Raw genomic sequence first — 19,484 nt, 5'->3', positions numbered from 1 at the left:
GAACTTTCAGCTATAATGTCAAGGTAAAAGAAGATAATGTAACAGAGGCAAAAAGAGGCAGAGCCACACACACACACACACACACACACACACACACACACACACACACACACACACACACACACACACTAATAAATTCATGTCCCTTTATGTAAATCTCCGCTCAAACATTCACAAGAAAAGCTTTCTTTTTTCTGCGTGATTTAAACACCGAGATGACAAAATCACTTTGTTGTGTGCTGTTTTGTTGGCACCAGACAAACTCTGAAATGTTTAATGCAAAGCACAAATCGTCAGAGTAACTGCTACTCCTGATTAGATATGCTGTCATGGAGAAAATAACTTGCTTACCAATTTATTCTCACACAGCAACACATTTTTACTCGTGGTTTGAATGTCTGTCTGACGATGATGTGGGTGTCTTGTCTCGGTGTAAGGCTGTCCTGAGTCACAGGGTGTAGTATGGTGAATGACTCCTCTTGCTCTTCCTTTGACTCATTCTTTCATTGTCTGTTTATGGACTCACCTGCACAGAGATGTGCACCTTAACGGAAGTAGCCGCTGCTGCCGGCCCCTGAGTTTACATGTGTGCTTATTGTCCAATATCGTTAATACATGCGCATGAATGCAACAGACGTCAGCGCCATTTATAAATCATCTTTGCCATTCATGTTTGCCTGCTTGAATGGCGTCTATTCAGGCAGCTGCAGCAACAGAAGAACTACAAACTCTTGTTGACGTCAAAGCGATCGTATTCCTGCCATAAAAGCATCTCTGCCTCTGATGCAAAAGAGTTGGGGTAAAATTGCGTGTGCAGCTTGGGATTAATGAGGTTCCCTTTCTTGAAGGTAAGCTATTATTGCTAATTTTACATTTGGATCCAAATCAAAATCAGCATCAAAGCCACATGTTGCTCCACACGACAAGGGGAAAAGAAACAAAAAAGACACCCTCACTTCATTTGGTAGAAAAACACATCAGTCAGTCAGTCGCTCAAAGATGCTGTTCACTCCATCCGAGCACAGACAGTGCAGCCTCATTTCCTTTGAATTGGCTTTTATCTAACTGACACTGATGGAGAGAGAAATTTGACTTCCCTGAGCAGCTGTGTGGACTGCAGAGAGGATATCAAAAAGTCAGCCAACGAAGAAGGTGTGGATTTCTCTGTTTCTCAATTTCATAGTGAATATGAGCTGCATTTAATCAATTTTTTTTGTATTGTATTAGCACTAGAAATAGGTCAGCCCGGCGGCACGGTGACTAGCATTGTTGCCTGGGTTCAAGTTCACCGTCTTGCCGGGAGCATTCTGTGTGGAGTTTGCATGCTCTCTCTGGTTACTCTGGCTTCCTCCAAAGCTGTCCAAAAGCACTCAGTGGGACTACGTCAATGCCCATAGATGTGAATGTGTGGGGCAGACTCGTGATCTGTCCAGGGTGTGCACCACATCTGGCTACTTCAGTAGGCACACCTGTTTAGCTGCTCTTTAACACAAATACCTAATCAGTCACATTGCAGCAAGTCAACATATTTAGTCTTATAGACGTGGTCAAGAATGATGTGCTGATGGGCTGCTTCAATCCAGGTTGTCATTACAACCAAAGTATGCAGAAGAGCACCTTTGAACAGTGGCAGAAGACCACACTGAGTTCCACACTTTCAGCTATGAAGAGGAAAAATGTTGCCTGGTCAGATGAATGTTAATTTTTGCTGCAACATTCGGGTGATAGGGTCACTGGCCACTTCCTGCTGTGACAAAACAAATTTCCCACGTGTGGGACTAATAAAGGTTATCTTATCTTATCATATTGGTGTGAACAACATGAAAAGCATGGATCCATCCAGCCTAGTAAAAGTAGTTCAGGTTTCTGCTGGTAGTGTGTAATGGTGTGGGCCATATTTTCTTGGCACACTTTCATGCCCTTAGTACCAACTGAGCATCTTTCAAACACCACAACGAACCTGAGTATTGTTGCTGACCATGTCCATTCCTTTATGACCACAGTGTACCCATAATCTGATGGCAGCTTCCAGCAGGTTAATGGACCATGTCACAGAGCTCACATCACCTCAAACTGGTTTCTTGAACATTACAATGAGTTCACTGTAATCAATCTGAAGACAAAAGGAGTCCAACCCCCGTACTAGCAGGGTGTGCTTAATAAAGACAGCGACTGCATCGTATCTGCTGAGAACTCTCTCTCTCTTTCTACACTTTTTGTGTTACAGTATCACAGTGTTTGCTGGAAGATGAGCTATGATGACTTTTTGCAGATTAGGTGGATATCACACTGTGAATATTTGTGCTCTTGTAATTATGAGTGATGCATGAGCAGTTGAAACTTGAACAGTGTGCAGCTTGTGTAAACCAGAATCAATTAAAGTAAGTGGTTTCCTTAGTTTAGAATAATAGCTTAATTCAACTGAAAACACAATGCATCTAAGGTCATCCAAATGAGTATCAGCAGTGGCATCCAATATCTACTTTTCTGCATATTTTGCTCTTGACAGTAGTAGAATATCACACATCGAGCGGGATCACCTTTCCTCCTGTGCCGGTGTGCTTTCAGGTCGCTGTGATCGCATAATACACCTGTACTTCAAAAATGGAGTGAAAAAACAATTACAACAGGTACATGTCTGTTCCCAGAAATGCATTAGGGAAACAGCATGGGCTTTCCCAAATGGACTGCATGGGCTGAGTCACTAACACGTAACACCAGAAAAATGCTATGAAGGCGCATGTGACCTATACAGCTTCAGAAGTGAAGAAGAAGAAAGTGAAAAGTAACTGCTAAGCTTTATTTCCGCTCCTGACAGAATTGAGAGTAAACGAGAGAAAACCTTCAAGGTTACGGGGGAATGAACCGCTCAGAACTGAAGGCACTGAAAACAATGGCGATGATTTCAGCTTGATTAGGGAAACAATAGCATTTTTATTTTTGACAAGTTGCCCATTTCAGCCAATTCGATTTTTATAATAGATGCCAGTAAACTGAAAAGTGATTGTTTCCACTTTGTTCAAGGTCATCTTTCAAGTATGTTTTAGACAATTTACAATAGAGAGCCTGCTCGTAACACTTGAAAATCATATATGTTGAGGGTCTCTGAGCTGAACACATGGCATCTTTGAATGCCATCTGTACACTCTTGATCCATCAAAGCAAATTGGCCATTGTGTATTCGGGGCAGGCTTTGTGCTCATTGCCACAAAGGCTGAAGAGATCCCTGATGATGGAGTTAATTCCCTCTCCTTCACTCCTCTGCTGAGACATCAGCTATTACAAATCACCCTGAATGGAACACATACTGTATCTGCGGGCAAACAGGCTGGAATAATAAGGTGCTGATAATACCTGAAGCATAATAATGACCACAGACTTCTCTGCAGCACCATTCAATAAAGTTATGTAATAGACTTTTTTTCCTCTCAGTATTACATAATTAATAAGAGATGATGACTTCCCCATAGTCATTACTTTGCTACTAATGCCTCCTAAACTGTGATCTGCAATCATTAAGTGAAAGCTAAATTATAGGTGTTGCGCTTAAAAGAAAAAAAAAAGAGAAAAGAAAGCCTATCAGTGCAATGGTGCCAAGTGTAAAGCCAGAGGTATGCATCTGTTACTTAGTGTCTGTTACTTAGTGTCTGAGATGCTGTAGTTTCTAGGTGCTTCCACTTTACATTAAAAATGAAATATCTACAAGGGAAGGGAAGAATTTTCCCAAACTTGCTGAAACAGTGACATCCAAACCATTCTTTCACAAATGTTTTTAAAGGCAGGTATGGCTAGGTGCTGTGGCAGTGGGAGTGAAAACATCTGAATTCAAAGACTTTTCAGGTCTACATTTTAAGTAATCTATTAAAAAAAAAAAAACGGTTTGTGACAAAACATCCGCGAAATGAACTGTTTGCATCAGCCTCAGCTGTACAGTGTGGGAGTAAGAAGGTTAACAGCCTTTTAAATATCAGCATGTTAGCACTGCACTTGTGAGCACGCTGTGCCCAAGAGTCTACCAGTTACTAAATACTAAAGAGTCCACTTAATTTTTTTTCCAGCTTGCACTGAGTGATGACTTAGTTGCTCAATGAAGACAGGAAAAATAAAATTGTTTTTGCGACTTGTAATTAATGCAAAATCACAAACTTTTTATCCATTTTGGCCTTTTATTTGTTTTTAGGAATCTGACACAACTTGGCTTTATGTTTGCTGTCGCCCCCCAAAACATAAACTTGATGGTTTGATTATTGTGAATGATCAGTAATGATGAGTTAAGTTGGCGACCGAGGTAAAAGTGCTCTTTCACCTTGAGTACAGGGCAAAGACTTTGCAGTCTGGGATTATTTGCTTGTGAGGTCAGGCAGGTGTCAACTTCTGAGAACTCTTATGTTGTCACGACTACCAGCCCCTGCTTAAACATCTCACTGCTATCCAAGCACTCTGTAGTTTCATATAATCTCTATTATTATCACTATCAGCTAAGAGCTTTTCGTATGCACTTACAGCAAGGTAAAAGATGACGGAGAAGCGTCAATAACTGAAGGTCAAGCAGACCGCATCACACTCCTTATTCTTTCGCTGTTTCTTAATGCACATGTCAGATAAATCTTCACAAGAATTCCAATAGCCTGGCACACCTGCATCTGAGCAAACAGAGAACTCAGTACTCTTTCACTATTTAAATACGAAGATCTATCTTAAGAATGCTATGAATGGGGACGTAACGGTAAGAATAAAAACATTCCCAAATGTGGAATTATAACAAATGATTTTGCTCTGCATTTGCTAATTATGCTCTTGCACTTTATCTCTTTTTTGGCAGGTGGTGTTCTTCAAGTATGCACTTTTTAGTTCTGATGCAAACCTGCGGCTTAGTTATAGTGATATTTATGTCCCTGTGCAAAACAAGCAGTCCTTAGAAATAGTTCTCCAGGCTTCTTGAAGGACATTTACCTCTCTTTGGATGTTGGCTGCTTTTCATTCCTTTACAAAGCCTCCACTGTGTTTTACAGAAGGCTGTAGAAACTCACTGTAGTAGACTTGTCACAACTGATTTTCAGTCCAGTTGGCTTCCAGAGACAATTTTGCTTCAAAGAACAGATCATCTGAACATTCAGCCACTAAACATATTTTTTCTGTTCACGAATGCAATAACTGTGATTATGAAATCGTGATCAAAAATAATGTGCTTTTTAGTATTTTTAAGTGTTTTTGTAAAACAATAATTATATTTTAGCATTAAAAATGCAACAGGATTTTGGTAATTACCAGTGCTGTTAATGATTTGTATATCTATATAGAGATATATAAATATTTATGCTGTAGAAACAAACTCATAAAAAGCCAAAACATTCAACAGAAAAACAGCAATAAAAGAAACAGTTATGTATGCCAATTATTTTTTTAATACAAAATTTTAAAAAAATTAAATTAAAAACATTTATTTAATTCCACAACAGAGCAGCAATTTGAGTGTAACAGTTATTCCAGCATTGGTTTAGGGATATTATTAAAAACCCAGTCATTGACAGAATCACTATAAAAATAAAACACTTTTTAAGTCTAAGATTAAAAAAACCCCAAAACAACCTGACTGAATAGAAGACATACAAAAAACACAAATAAGCATTTAAACGTGAAAGAACGGCATTTGAAGCACTGAAATATGTACCAATCAACAAAACAGTTCTTATATACAGAATAAAACCAACAAGCTAAGATATGAAATGAATTCTCTACAGCGCAGTGTTGGACTCCAGTACAGAGGGTTTACAGAGAAAGGGACGCATCAATTGAATACATACACTACTACAAGTGTATATACTGTAAGTCTATGATTTTCATCTGGACTGTGTAGTTTTCCCCAAGTGTGTCAACATTTATGTTGTTACAAATGAAATTTATAACCAGAGCATCACATTTCTGTAAAAATGCCACATACACTAACTGACCACTTTATTAGGTACACCTTGTTAGTACCAGGTTTCCCTCCAGATCTGCCTTAATTTTTGGTGGCAGAGTGAACAAGATGTTTGAAACATTCCTAAACGATTTTGGTTCATATTGACATAATAGCATCACACAGGTGCTGCAGGTTTGTTGGCTGTATATCTATGATGCCAATCTCCCTTTCCACCAGTACAGTGAACTCACTATCATGCTTAACAAACAAGTTTGAGACTTGTGCCATGTTGCATTATAGTCCTAGCAGCAGCCATTAGAAGATGGATACACTGGGGTCATAAAGGGTTTGACATGGTCAGCAACAATACTCAATACAGCAACAAGAGGCCCAAAGTGTGCCAAGAAAATATGCCCCACATTAATAAACCAGCAAGGCAGGATGACTCAGCGCTTTCATGACATTCATGTCAAAATGCACAGCAGACTCAGACTCAACAGACCAGACGGAGGGTTTCCAGTCTTCAATTGTTCAAGTTTGTTAGGCCATGTGAATTGTATTTTTGGTTTCCTGTTCTTAGTTCACATGAGTGACTAGAGATGTTCTCCTTTTTGAAACACTATTGTAACTCACGAGATGGCTGTGTGGGAAAATCCCAGTAGATCCGTTTCTGAAATACTAAGACTAGCCCGTCTGGTGATGATAACCATGGCACATTCAAAGATGCCTAAATGCACTCAGCTGGCCGTGAGAATGCCATCTCAATCATACCCGCATTAACAAGCAGCTGAACAAGCGTACCTAATAAAGTGACCAGTGAGGGTATATTCCCTGTCTAGGCAAACTCTTGATATGTTCATCATTAAGTAAAGGTCTACCTGATCAAAGTAAAAACGATTAAGCTGCCTAAATTCAAATTTATGATGATTATTCTAAGAAATTATTATTAAAAAACGAAACGCAGCAGTGCATTGTTGAGTCAGCATCATTAATTACATCTGAATATTCGGAGCACCAAGAATATTTTGATACAATATAATTGTCTACCAATCTTTCAAGACCACTTGAATTTCATCTATAAGATTTACCAAATGTTAACATCTGATAACCTGTTAATACTTTTCTAGTGCATTTTACTACTGTTGCTACTTGCATTTTCAGCTGTTTTGGATCTTTGTAACCATACAAAGTACCAGTTAATGAAATCTAAGAAAAAAACAAATCACGATTAATAACTCTTTAGGTTTAAGTGGATCATAGTTTAGTTCAAGTTTCTTATTAAAACAGAAGCGTGGTAAGTTCACCCCCTGCATTTGCTGCATGAAGCCTTTGCTTCCGTTTAGAAAATGACCTATTAAGAGGAAAATCTCTTATAATCCTTCTATAACTTGAGTGAACAGGCTCTTTAATTCATCATCCTTGTTTACCATCGGCTGCAAGGACTAATTTTTTTTTTTTAGTAAAAATTGTAGTGGTTAATGAAGAGCGCTGTAATTGTGGTGAGAACACCATTATAGCCTCACTCCTCATTTTGCAACTCTGAGGTTAAGATGTGTAAATGTTTTAGTGGTAGCAGATCATGCCCTGAAACTCCAGCTTCTCTGAAAAGGCTGGAAGGGTTTCTTGATGCTGAAGAACATAAGATTAGGTTTGAGTCGTGGGGTTTTCTCGGGTATGACAGCAGCTTTGCTTTCTTCAGTGGGAAATCGACTATGGTAGACTTCAGGGTAGGACTTCTGAAACTGCAATGATGGGAAATGCATCGTTATTTTACAGTATACACACCCTATAAGAAAACCGACATTGTTTTGGATTTTAAATTCACATTCCTTCTAGACCTTAATTTGATTAAAATTCAAGAGAAATGTCATGATACTAGTATTTAGTACCACAGCCATACCACTCAAATAAATATATTCTGACTTAGATCTGCAAACAAAGGCACACATTATTTATTATGTGATAGACTAAAGGTAATGTTTGACTCGATGAGCGGCACAAAGCCTTTATTTATTTACTTTATTAGTGTACGGTTAGCCTCAGTAAAGGTTATATATAGGGCATTGACATCTATACAAAAGCTATAGATACTCAGAATTATTTCATTTAAAAATTGTGTCAAAATCAAAAGATTAAGCCTACTACGAGTTCTGAATACATATCCTATCTTTATGAACTGAAGTTAAAGTTGAGGTGTTACCTTATTTTTTGCTAACAGCTCTGTGACATCAGCTGCTTTTAGTTGTATATAACTTGTCCCTGATCATCTGACCAGGACGCAAAATATGATCAGACACAGAGAAGTACCAACAGACCTGTTCCTGCACCTGACAGTGCCATGTTGTTTCACATTAGCATCCTCTCCAGTACTTACCGCATCTATGGCAACAAGAGTACTACAGGAAAACGAATAGAGTGCAATCACATCTTTCAAGGTCTTTGGAGCGAATTGATTCTGACGCATTCCTAAAATTCAAATGGCTTTTACATAAATGCTTGTAATTTGTTGTTTGAGAGCAGCTTGGCTTTCCCCTCAAAATCTAATGAGACAGATCCAGTTGAATCTAGCTCTAATGACATCCTTGGTGTGTAGGCATACCTGTTTTAGTCTTTTCCTCTTGTCTTTAGCGGGGAGTTCTTTGTCTGCAATCAGGCCTTCTAGCAACTGCTGCAGCGGGGTCTGAGTGCCTATCACCCTCTGCCCCTCGCACTCCACCCTGCTGATCTGCTTGTAGAAAGCTGGAGATGCACTGAAATCTGTATCAGCCCCTGCATATTTGATCTGATGGAAGACACAAAGACACAGCAATACATTAAATTTTTTTTTTATAGTTATAACAGTGTGGGACAGAGGCCCATTGATGGAGTAAAAGATAATAATGAATTTGGGCCTTCATCTGATGTTGAACACGTACCATCAATATAGTCTTCATGTACTAAAGTACGAGCCAAAATTAATCATATACACACCTAATATGAATCAACTGTGTGCACACACTTATAAGTGAAGCCCCTCATCATCAAACCAAGCCGATCAAGAGCACAGGGACAAAGTTTTACAGAAAACTGTCCCGCAAGGTCTGTCTCTGTCACACAAGTGGCTCCTCTCTTTGTTCAATGATCAGCTTGAAACTGCTTTTCAATTTCCCTCACACAGTGCTTGATACAAAACAGCTGTGGCCATTCTAATCACTAGTATAAGTTGTAAACCCCATCAAGATGAAAAATAAATCACTCATTTCTTGTGTTGCCTTTGTTCCCTTCTGTTTAAATCTTCAAATTAAATCGGTTGGGCTCTGGTTAATATAACACTAAACTTAATTTCAATTTCATTGTGACTGAATGTGTACCAACCTGTGCTCTTTTGAGGTGGGACAGATGCTCTTCAACTTGGCAACGCAGCTTGGCAGGCACCTGGAAGATGGTGTTGTGATGCTCCATCATGAAAGTCACCAATTTGGTGGCAAGTAACTCATCCAAGTCCATGTCGTCTGCTGAGCCAAGAACGCACTGAGAGAACATCTGCACCATCTAGACAGACACCACAGTGAGAGTTGGATAAGGGGGTCACTGCCAGTGAAAGTATGCTGCTTACGCTACAGCAATATTGAAGATTTATAAAATATGTTAAGCACCCATCATAAATCCAAAGTAATAAACATCTTTGTGAAAGTTATATTGTGTGAATTTTACATGCAGGCAGTGTTAAAGACACAGATTTTTTTGGGTTCATTATCTTGCTAAGATGAAGACTTAATAAAGTGATACACTACTATACGGAGTTATAAAATAAAAACGATATAATACCCTTTTTCATTAAGTTTTTAACTGGCTTCACTTGCAGCATGTTGTTATGAAGAGTGTTTTATAAAATCTTAAATCTATAAAATCTTTATATGTGAGAGGTCTAATGTGCCTGGGGGTTGTTGCAAAGTAAGACAAAATAATCATTATAATGACTGCACTGAAAAACACTGAACTTGTGGAAATAATACACCCACATCAACCTCCCTGAAATCCCCCAGAACTCCCCCACTCTCACTGAAAAGCAGCTATTAAGCAGCCAGACTTTCTACAGTCCATTTCCATGTTTATAGGCCTATCACAAAAAAAGTGTTGTATATCTACCACATATGCAATTTTGAGTCTTTTTAACTTCTTTTATTCCCTTTCGTTATTAAGAATAAAGGACTGTCCAAATCCCTGACAATATTGCACTATAGTCCATTTACTCTTTACTCTTTTCAGGTAACAATGATTCTGCACAAACTGTGTTTCTAAAGAGCTTCACTCTCTTCATCCCTTTTCCTGGTACCACACAGGAAGCTATGGGAGAATGTATTCTCCTTACCATAATTCATCACAGCCTGACAAAAATATAGGTTTCTTTCTACTTTTACACATTTCAAGATCAAAGCTGTCAAATAGTCAATTCCAGAATTCCAACCAAACATGTTTTAATCATTTCAAAATTCTGATTGCAAATGCGTTATTTTTTTCTTCAACTATAGTAGGCAATATACCAAATGTACCAGAATCATTTGACAAGAAGGAATGGTAGAGGCAACTGTAGGCGATGGACAAAAGCCAGTAAGCAAATTGTAACAAAGTGCATTCTGAAAAGAAAGCGTACAGCATAAAAATTAATACCTCAGACTTACCCAAGTAACTCAAAAATATGCATCAGTGTGAGTTATTAAAATGTTGTTACAATGTTCACGCTCATATAACAGTTTTACAGTTATATGAATTATCACAGTTGTATCTGTTTTATTACAACATGAGCTGGCACTCTGTGCAATATTATATAGAAATATCTATAAAAGAGTGTGTTGAAATAAAGTGTTTTTACACATGAACTAGCAAAATCAGTTACATAGACTTTATAGCAGGGAGCTAGCACATTAAGGAACATTTAATGTCCTGATCTGATGGAGTCAGCTATTTTCATTCTTTCATGTACCTCTGTCAGTGATATACTAGTACAGTTAGGGGCTCAGTGCGTGCATGAAAAAGACTATACCTCCATTTGCTTGATTTATATTAGCAGTTGGAAGTTGAGGTACATGTATCAACGAATCTATGGTTGACATATATGGTTATAACCTTTATGAAAATAGAATTATCTGCTGGACTATTAAATTTCCATTATGTAACAGGCTCATTTGTCCTCCTATAATATATGAATACTGATTTAAGAGCTTTTACTAAAACAATGGACTTAGTTAACCTGCCAAAATGGTACAAAGTGAAATAAATAAATTGTAGGATTATGTACCAGTGTGCGGGTAGCAATCGTGTCATTAAGTGGAGGAAGCTGGGGATTCTGACAGACTCGGGCCATGAGACGCAATAAAAGCTGGAGGCGTCTTCGGTTGGGTGGCGGCAGAAGGAGACAGCTTACTTGAAGAGCCTCACTGGCTGCCTCCTGCACTGGCAGCAAACCTGCAGTGATATAGTAAAAGGTAAGTCCAGCACTGGAAGGGTAAACTTAGAGGTTAGCAAAACAAACACCAGAAAACAGCAGTGCAAAAACACTGTAGTGAATCCACGTTGTGAGGCACTCACTGAGAATGTTGACAAATACTTCATACAGATGAAAAGTCAGCAGGGGTTCTTTAAGTCTCTGGTAGTAATCTGCTACTGTTCTTAGAACATCCCTCTCGAAACCTGGGTACACTGGCTGTTTGCTTTCATTGCCATTAGGCCCTGAGAAAGAAAACAAAGACAGATTTATGGCTTTTCACAAGGAACTGTGGAGGAAAGTTAAATACACACACAGGCTTTGTAAAAAGACCCCTAAAAATGACAAGTGCTTATGGCACTAAAAGCCCAGAGAGAAATATCACCTGTCAGAAACTCATTAACAATATAAAATAAAATGAAAGTGAAATCAATTGTACAGAATGATTCTTCTTCAATCTTACTTATGGCAGTCACACACAATGAACCAGTCCCAAGGTAAAGCTGCTTTTTCCTTTCGTTCTCTCTCTCTTGCTCTTTTTTTTTTTTTTAAAACAAGAATCATTTAAGGTCAACAGAAAATGTATACTTACAGTTAGCAAGGCATTTCATTGCAGTTACCACCCAGTAGGGCATGTCCTCTAGAAATGCAAACAGAATAGGTGAATTATAATCATACAGCAAGTTTCAACAACAAAAAAAGCAATAGTTCTGGGAACCAATGCAGCATACCAGCTTTGTTCTCCAATACAACTATGCCTGCTTTATTGACACTGAACACATTGTGAACAATGTGCTTGCCATTGACATGCGCTGGGTTCAAAACGCCATCCAGTGTCTTCAGACCCAGCACTCGCTGCAAACTAAAACAGGATTAGAATTAAACCTCCATACAGCACAAACAATGGAAGTGATGAACAGGTAATGTACAATAGTAACATACTGTGCCACTGTCATTGACTTCCAGATGTGATCCACTTGTTTTGATGTTATCTCCTTCCTGCGTATAAGCTTGCATTCATGCACATCTCCAATAGCAACGCTGTGCCTTTTATTCCACAAATCTGAAGTCTGATTAAAAAGGAAAATGAAAAAGTTACTTTCAAAGTTAAATTGAGTAAGCACTGTGAAAGGAACCCATGAAACTGTGCTACAATCAAACAAAAGCTATACTTACTAACTTAAGTTTAACTTCATGTCAGAGGTCTGTTAATGAAAACTGAATCCAACCATAGATGTTCATAAAGTAAGTTACGTGCAATAATTAGAAATGACACAGGGAATAATTATTGTACCTGTTTACTGATATTTATTTAACATTCATTTTTGTTTGTTTGTGATGCCAGCTTCAAGACACCTTCTGTATGTTACACCAGTGCTGTATATATAAATATCTATAGCACTGATGTAACATACAGGAGGTGTCTTGAAGCTGAAGAGAAACAGGATGTATAAAAGGAGCTAATGAAAGCACATTTGGGCTAGAGCATTTCTTTCTCACCAGGACAGCAGACTTCACGGGTACAAAGTTCTCCTGCTGAGGCAGCTCCTCATAGTCATCCCAGCGGATGAGTCTGGGCAAGTCACTGCAGTCTTTTATTACAGGCCTTGCTGGAAAAGACTTGAGTGGAGACAGTGTTGGGAACCTGGAGAGACAGTCAATAGTACTGGGCTCAGTTAAAGAGGTAAAGAGATGGACTTGCTAAACAGAGATGAACTGTATTGTGGAAATGCATCAGTGATGTCTTCTAATATAAAATAAAGAAACAAACCAAAAACAAAGAAGCTATGCAGGATGACAGAGGAGCACCTGTACAAATGGCCATTGTCCTCAAAGTCCTCTGTCCCATGGCGGCCTTTGACATCTTCAATCACGTGGGCCTTGAGGAACTTTCTAAGCAGCTGCAGGGTCTGGTAGCGGGTTACCTCAGGACCAAAGTTGTGATTGTCCCTCAGCAGATTATGCAGATAATCCACAGCCTCGGTTCCCGTGAAGCTGCAGTCATAGCAGCGAAAGTGTGCCCAATGCCTTCTAAGTGGCATGCCACCACGAAAAAGTCTGATAGTTTCATTCCACTGCATAACAGCAAAACACAGAATGTGGTGAGAAACGCTGAAGAGTGATATTATCTGATATTTAACAACAAAAATGTAACAGCAAGTCTTTTTGATGACAAATTGAAAAAAATAAGTTTAGTCTAAAACACAGGCTAACATCATTCATGGAATACATTAATGTGATAACAGCATTTTATGCATTCACCAAGTTCAAGTGCTCACGGACACTTCAATACCGTTTTTAGTTATGCTTTTATACGATGTTGCCACAGCAGAAAATCTGCATGCATGATGCCCATTAGTTACTTTAAGATGGCAGTATCAGCCATACACAGGCAGGTATTTAAATAGCAAATGAAGAACAGACACTGATATGGTTAACTTTCTACAGTCCATTTCCATGTTTATAGGCCCTGCTCTGAAACTACTCTAACAACTCCATTATCCTCCTGTTAGGGAAAAAAAAAAAAAAGATTTACTTATCAAAAATAAATAAAACACTATCTTATCATCGTGTTTTGGGATGCATTACCATCATTGTGTTACACTGTGTAGATGTGTGGGAGAAAAATAAAAGGCTTTGAGCTTAGATAAAAGCAGAGAGAGAACAAGAAAGAGGGAGGGAGAGAGAATTAGGCGACACAAGGTCTTTAATACCTGGAAGAATCCCTGCAAATAGAAACCTTTGCCCTGGCTGGTCTCAATCATGAAAAAGGTTTAAAGTAAAGGAAAAGACAGAAAATCTTAAAAAACGAAAGCCAATAAGCTCGCTTGCAGACTGTTTGAAAGAGAGACATCAAAAAAGAAACTGGTGAAGGAAGAATGCTTCTGCAGCAGGTGGAAAGCTAGCTGACAGTTTCTAGAAATTCTTTTTGCAGAAGAATTAAAATAAACAAACAAAAAACAAAAAAACTATGCGATTCCATTGTGTATTTGTGACCTGTCGATAAATGAGAATGAATTTCAATTAAAAAAATGATCCAAATACCCCATGGCAGAAATCTGATTTACAAGAGTTAAACCAAAGAGCCAGCAGCCTGGATGTCATTGAGTAAACAGGCCAAGGCTAGTAAAAGCCTTCCACTGTGTTCAAACTCAAAAAGGTTTTTCTCTGCAACCCTGGAAAACTTTGATTTTTCATCGCACTTTAGTGGTCTTTTCTGACTCAGATATGTCAAAGAAAATAACAGGTGTACATGAAATTAATGACAGCTCAACTTCATTTGTCTGCTTCTGTTTCAGTGCCCTGCTTTTAATGGGGAGGCACACTGAGGTGGGCGTTTGAACAGAAGTAAGAACCGAGGGGTTAAAACTGTGCTCCCAAAACAGTGGATATTTTAAAATACTTGTTTTGGACTTTGGGCGTAAAAAGTGATGACATTAAATGGCCTGCATTTGTATAGCGCTTTTCTAGCCCCTAAGGACCCCAAAGCGCTTCACACTACATTCAGTCATTCACCCATTCACACACACACATTCACACACTGCTACATTGTAGCCACAGCTGCCCTGGGGCGCACTGACAGAGGCGAACAGAGATTAACAGCAAACTGTGTTGTGTATCGAGCTCTTACACGAAATAAAGAGTGCCGAGTGTGTTTGTGATAAGTAACTACATATAATATGCAAATTCACCAAATCTACGTGTACTTAGTTTTAATTTAGCCTCACTCTAAACAGGCTTGTAAACGCTTATAAACCTAACTGATAACGCGAGAGCTGTTTATTAGTTCAATTTACGACTCGGTTACATTTGTAAGAACGCAGTTGTTTTAAATAGTTAAGCCACACACGAAAAACTACCTAGTCTCTCCATTTACATTAAGTTAAAGCATTCCAACGTAACGTGCTTTAGTTCACAACACTCACCAGTTTCGTCGCCCTGTATGGACCCGGTCCAATAACTTGGTTTTCCATTGTAATAGTAAAAACCCCGCTTCACTTGGACACCGACATGGACACAGTTTTCTTTTTTTTTTCTTTTAAGCTTGTCAAAAACTTAAGTAGAAGAAGAGTCTCAGCAGAAACGTTGCAGGCAACTTTGAATCTCGTGCGTCACATCAGTTCTACAACGTGATTAGCCAGCGGTATGATCACGTGACCAATTGTAGCAAAGCGTTTGTAAATAAATGTGGCAGCGCAACATTTTCCCTGCCCCCTAAAAAACCCCGACACAGCCACTTAGGGTTGATAAGAGGAGAATAGGACTATTTTTTAGAGTATTTGTTTATCTTCTCTCTAAAAACATTTGCCAATTAAATTTTAACTACATGATTTGCTTATAAAACTTTTGTGTCACCTCAAGACGACCACCTCGATTAATTACGGAACTATTACTACTATTGGTGAGTAACTGATTGTAACAGTTGCCATGCTACTTGCTTGCTACTTATCCCCCAAAATTGTATATTGAATGTACACGAACTCGGGAAAGACAAGCAATTTTAGACAATTATGAAACACATACTGTTTAACTTCACACAATATTTTCTCAACAACGACCATTTGTCTGTATATACTGCTACATTATTTATTTAAATTTATTTTATTCCTTGTCCACCTGTCCTACTTCTTGAGACAATGTCCCATATTACTGGTTCTGCAGAACATTAACTTTTCTAAAGTTTGGCTTTTTGGCACTTTTTTCTTATTTTTTATTTTAGTCAAATTAAGTTTAGCTGGTCTAATGCTGTTCCCAAAGAGTGAACGTTACCAAAAAGTTAGAAGCTTTGCAGATTTTGATGAATATGATGGACATTGCCACAAAATAAAATTAAATAAAACAAAGTGTATATATTGAGATATGTTTTGTTTTTGCTGGTATCATTTTTCAATTTCGCACAGTAAAAACATGTGGTGTGAAGTGAAATAGTATGTGTGTTTGAGTCATAATTGTCTAGAAATTGCAAGTCTATGGACGCCTCCCTGCTGAATTCTGAATCTTACACTGAACAGCAGCTGAAATAACAGTGAAATAACTGAGAATGCAAGAGTATATATAGACCATCACATGGGAACATGAAACTAAACTTCAGTTTCCTTTTATTCTTTATGTATTTATATAGCAAGATGTTTGAAAAAGTTCAAATATAATACATTTACTACTTCCCAACATTGTTAACATGTCCCGCTTGCCACACACAAACACAGTGTTTGAGTTTGTGGGGATCTGGTCACCCTAACTGGTACATTTGGTGTTTCCAGTTAGCCTATTGGGAATTCAATTGCAGCAAAAATGTATAATACTCCATGTATTTTGGGGAGTTTGCTAATGCATTTCTTGAAGGCCAATAAGATCTTAATACTTAAGACAAGCTGGTGGCACAGTTATTTATCCAAAACCATGCTACAGGTTTTGGGATACACTGAAGGCTTGTCATGGAGCCATAAAGGAGATTAAAGAGGATGAAGAAAAGTGTTAATAATTGTTGACACGTCCCTTCTTCAAATCTGTGAAGTATCAGTGTATTTAATAATTCAAACACTCCCCAGCTTCACACAGGATGGCTGTACCACTCCTTTAATATGCTTTGGAAAATTTCAAATAAAATCTAAATTTAAAATAGATTAGAACCTACAAAGCACTGTTCCTTCAATCGTGATCAATTTCTTACAAGGAAATATGAAGAAAAAAGTTTATACTTTACTGTGTATCATATTTGGGGGTTAACAAGGGTAACATAAAAAAGTACTTATGCTTTTTTCCTTTCTTTGTATTGTATACCATCCATTTTCTGTTATCAGCAAGGCAGAGGGAGAGATAAGTGGCAAGAATTCAAGGCCCTAATATATAACAGTGCTTGCATCACTACTGCACCAAAGCCACAGCAACTAAATCTCTGTCACCAAGCTGCTGTGCAACTCTGATAAGATTTTTATCAGTTGAGTTAGATTTTTGCAAACCATATGTGCAGAACAATGATGAAAAATGAACTAATCTATTAGTGTGGCAAATATGTCAAGATGTGTTTGCTGCAAATTTGCTGCAATGCTCAGAGTGCCGAATGATTTTCCATGTTAGAATCCCGATTCACGTATAGTAAGAGAAACCATTGGTTTTACTGAACAAGTTAAAAAATTATTATTATATTCAGCAGGCAGCAGAAATCTGGCACAAAAAAATATCAGAAGGGTCAAGGGAAAGCATCAGATTAACAGGGACAGTCAATTGGCACATTTGAATGAACTCGGACAGTGAAAGTGTTGTGTGACTACAAAAAGAATCTGAACAGCTCTATAACTGAAAAAAAAAAGCTTAGATAAAATGGTCCTGGCATAATCATTGATGTTTTATCATTTAAAGTACTGCATTCATTATTTTCTATTATACACTATTCTCTACACATTACAGTCAGCCATAGATGTTCGATGGCAGTGCAGTCAAGCCAAAGCTAAAAATACAGAAGGCTGGGAAAGAGTTGACAGTTAAAGGTCAGCAACCGAGCAAATGCAAATAGCCTGATGTTTTAAAATTTGTGTAGCGACCTTAACCAGCTGAAAGAGTTGTAAAAAGTTTGGAGCCCACATAAAGGCACTGGCATCGTGACTTTCATAGTGCAAGGAGGGATTTTAGATGCCCTAAGTCACAGTGGAGCCTTCTGGAGGTGTGTCGACATTAATAACTCCAGTGACAGCCCATGGTTCACTTTCAAAACCAGATTCCATTTCATTTGAGAAATGTCTCTCCTCACCTTGCTTTGGCTCTAATGGCTTTAACGTCTCAGTGAAATGTCATGGCAGTGACATTTAGGACAGGTAGAGTTTGCCTTCTCAAACTAGACTGGAGACCAATGCAGAACCAAATGAAATAAGGCCGGTCATTATTGTCAGTATTTATAGAGCAAAGGAAGTAATTTTATCTGACCTGAGTAAGACTAGACTGTCACTGACAAGACCCAGCATCGGTAACTTACATTATATCACGTGTGACTGCTATGATTTCAAGTATAGTACTATTTCATTTTGATGCAACATAAATCAATAAGAGAAGAAAACAACTAACTTTAAATACTGACCTCTGCTGTGTTACTAACTTTGCCACCAAATATATTATGAAAGGCAAGCCCTCTCCATTTCTTTTCACAAACAGGCCAAAGACATTCAGGGATATTATATGGACCTTTTTTTTTCAAGTTCAGCCCCAGAATTGTTTTTTTAAGACAAAAATGTGTATGTGTTAAGCTTCAGATGACGGTCATGTCACAGGTCTCTTGGAGAACATATCAATTGATAATAAGTTGCACAGAAGCATAATGCTGCCATGATGTTTAGTGGAAATGATGCTGTTCTTGGGAGAGGAATTGCAGTTTTACCAAATTCATCATGATTTTCTTTTACTTAACTCTGGGTACTGATGGATGTTTGCTAACTTGGAAATGTCCTTTCTGTCCTTTCTTCTCCTGCCTTCCCATCGTCTTTCAATGATATTGCTTTTATAGTAAGAGTTTTTCCACAATAACCAATCATCAAAGGTTGGACACTTCAGTAATGAGGTCTGTATTGACTTTGATGCTCTTTTACTGTTCTTTTACTGTTGTGTCAATAGTGTCCACAGTATTTTTAATATTACAACGAGATATCTTTTGGAGAAAATAGATAGATTTATCAGAAACATTACACCAAATCAGAGCAGTAAATGATCAAGCACTTTGATTTAAACCATTTTATGCTGCAGGGAAAGCTCTGTTCATAGCAATATTGGCTGCAGAGACTTGCCAGACATATATTGAAGGGGTATGGACAACACACAAGCCATAGGATACTTTTACCAGGCAGGTTAATAAAAGCTAAAAGAAGAGCAAGGTGCTATGGTGGACTAAAAAAACCCCCAAAACAAAACAAAAAACAAGAAAAAAGGAATCAAATCAACACATCCCGAGACACCAGCACACTACAGTTTGCAGCGAGCAGTGGTAACACAATTATTGGGAAACAGAGGGTGAGGTTTTGTCAGAATGTAATGATTGCTTACTTGTGTTGATTGCACATGACAGGTGTTTCTGGGACCTTTTTGCAATGATGGCCCGCACACACACACACACACACACACACACACACACAC

The 19,484-nt window shown here is 38.2% G+C and overlaps 1 protein-coding gene across 1 annotated transcript; it reads right to left on the bottom strand.

The window, feature by feature from the left end:
• Positions 1-7,082: 7,082 nt before the first annotated feature.
• Positions 7,083-15,411, bottom strand: LOC102201156 (DEP domain-containing protein 1B-like). Its single transcript, XM_005743227.1, has 11 exons — positions 15,293-15,411; positions 13,176-13,441; positions 12,867-13,011; positions 12,309-12,436; positions 12,098-12,228; positions 11,959-12,006; positions 11,471-11,611; positions 11,181-11,347; positions 9,257-9,433; positions 8,502-8,684; positions 7,083-7,644 (listed from the first exon to the last, which is right to left on the bottom strand). Exons 1-11 carry the CDS (start codon positions 15,338-15,340, stop codon positions 7,480-7,482), a joined length of 1,599 nt encoding a protein of 532 aa, XP_005743284.1. The 5' UTR covers positions 15,341-15,411; the 3' UTR covers positions 7,083-7,479.
• Between the last annotated feature and the right edge of the window lie 4,073 nt (positions 15,412-19,484).

Source organism: Pundamilia nyererei, unplaced genomic scaffold (genome assembly GCF_000239375.1).
Source record: "Pundamilia nyererei isolate P.nyererei 1_Seehausen unplaced genomic scaffold, PunNye1.0 scaffold00129, whole genome shotgun sequence".
Taxonomy (NCBI): Eukaryota; Metazoa; Chordata; class Actinopteri; order Cichliformes; family Cichlidae; genus Pundamilia; species Pundamilia nyererei.
Note: the sequence above shows the minus strand (reverse complement) of the source record. Positions and strands in the feature narration are given on the sequence as shown.

Bases quoted from the DNA above. Each gene is read 5' to 3' on its own strand.
- LOC102201156 (XM_005743227.1), bottom strand. From the start codon at position 15,340: ATGGAAAACCAAGTTATTGGACCGGGTCCATACAGGGCGACGAAACTG. The intron at 13,012-13,175 runs GTGCTCCTCTGT...CTGTCTCTCCAG, and splicing joins GACAATGGCCATTTGTACAG to GTTCCCAACACTGTCTCCAC. The intron at 9,434-11,180 runs GTACATAATCCT...GTGTCTGTCTAG, and splicing joins CGATTGCTACCCGCACACTG to ATGGTGCAGATGTTCTCTCA.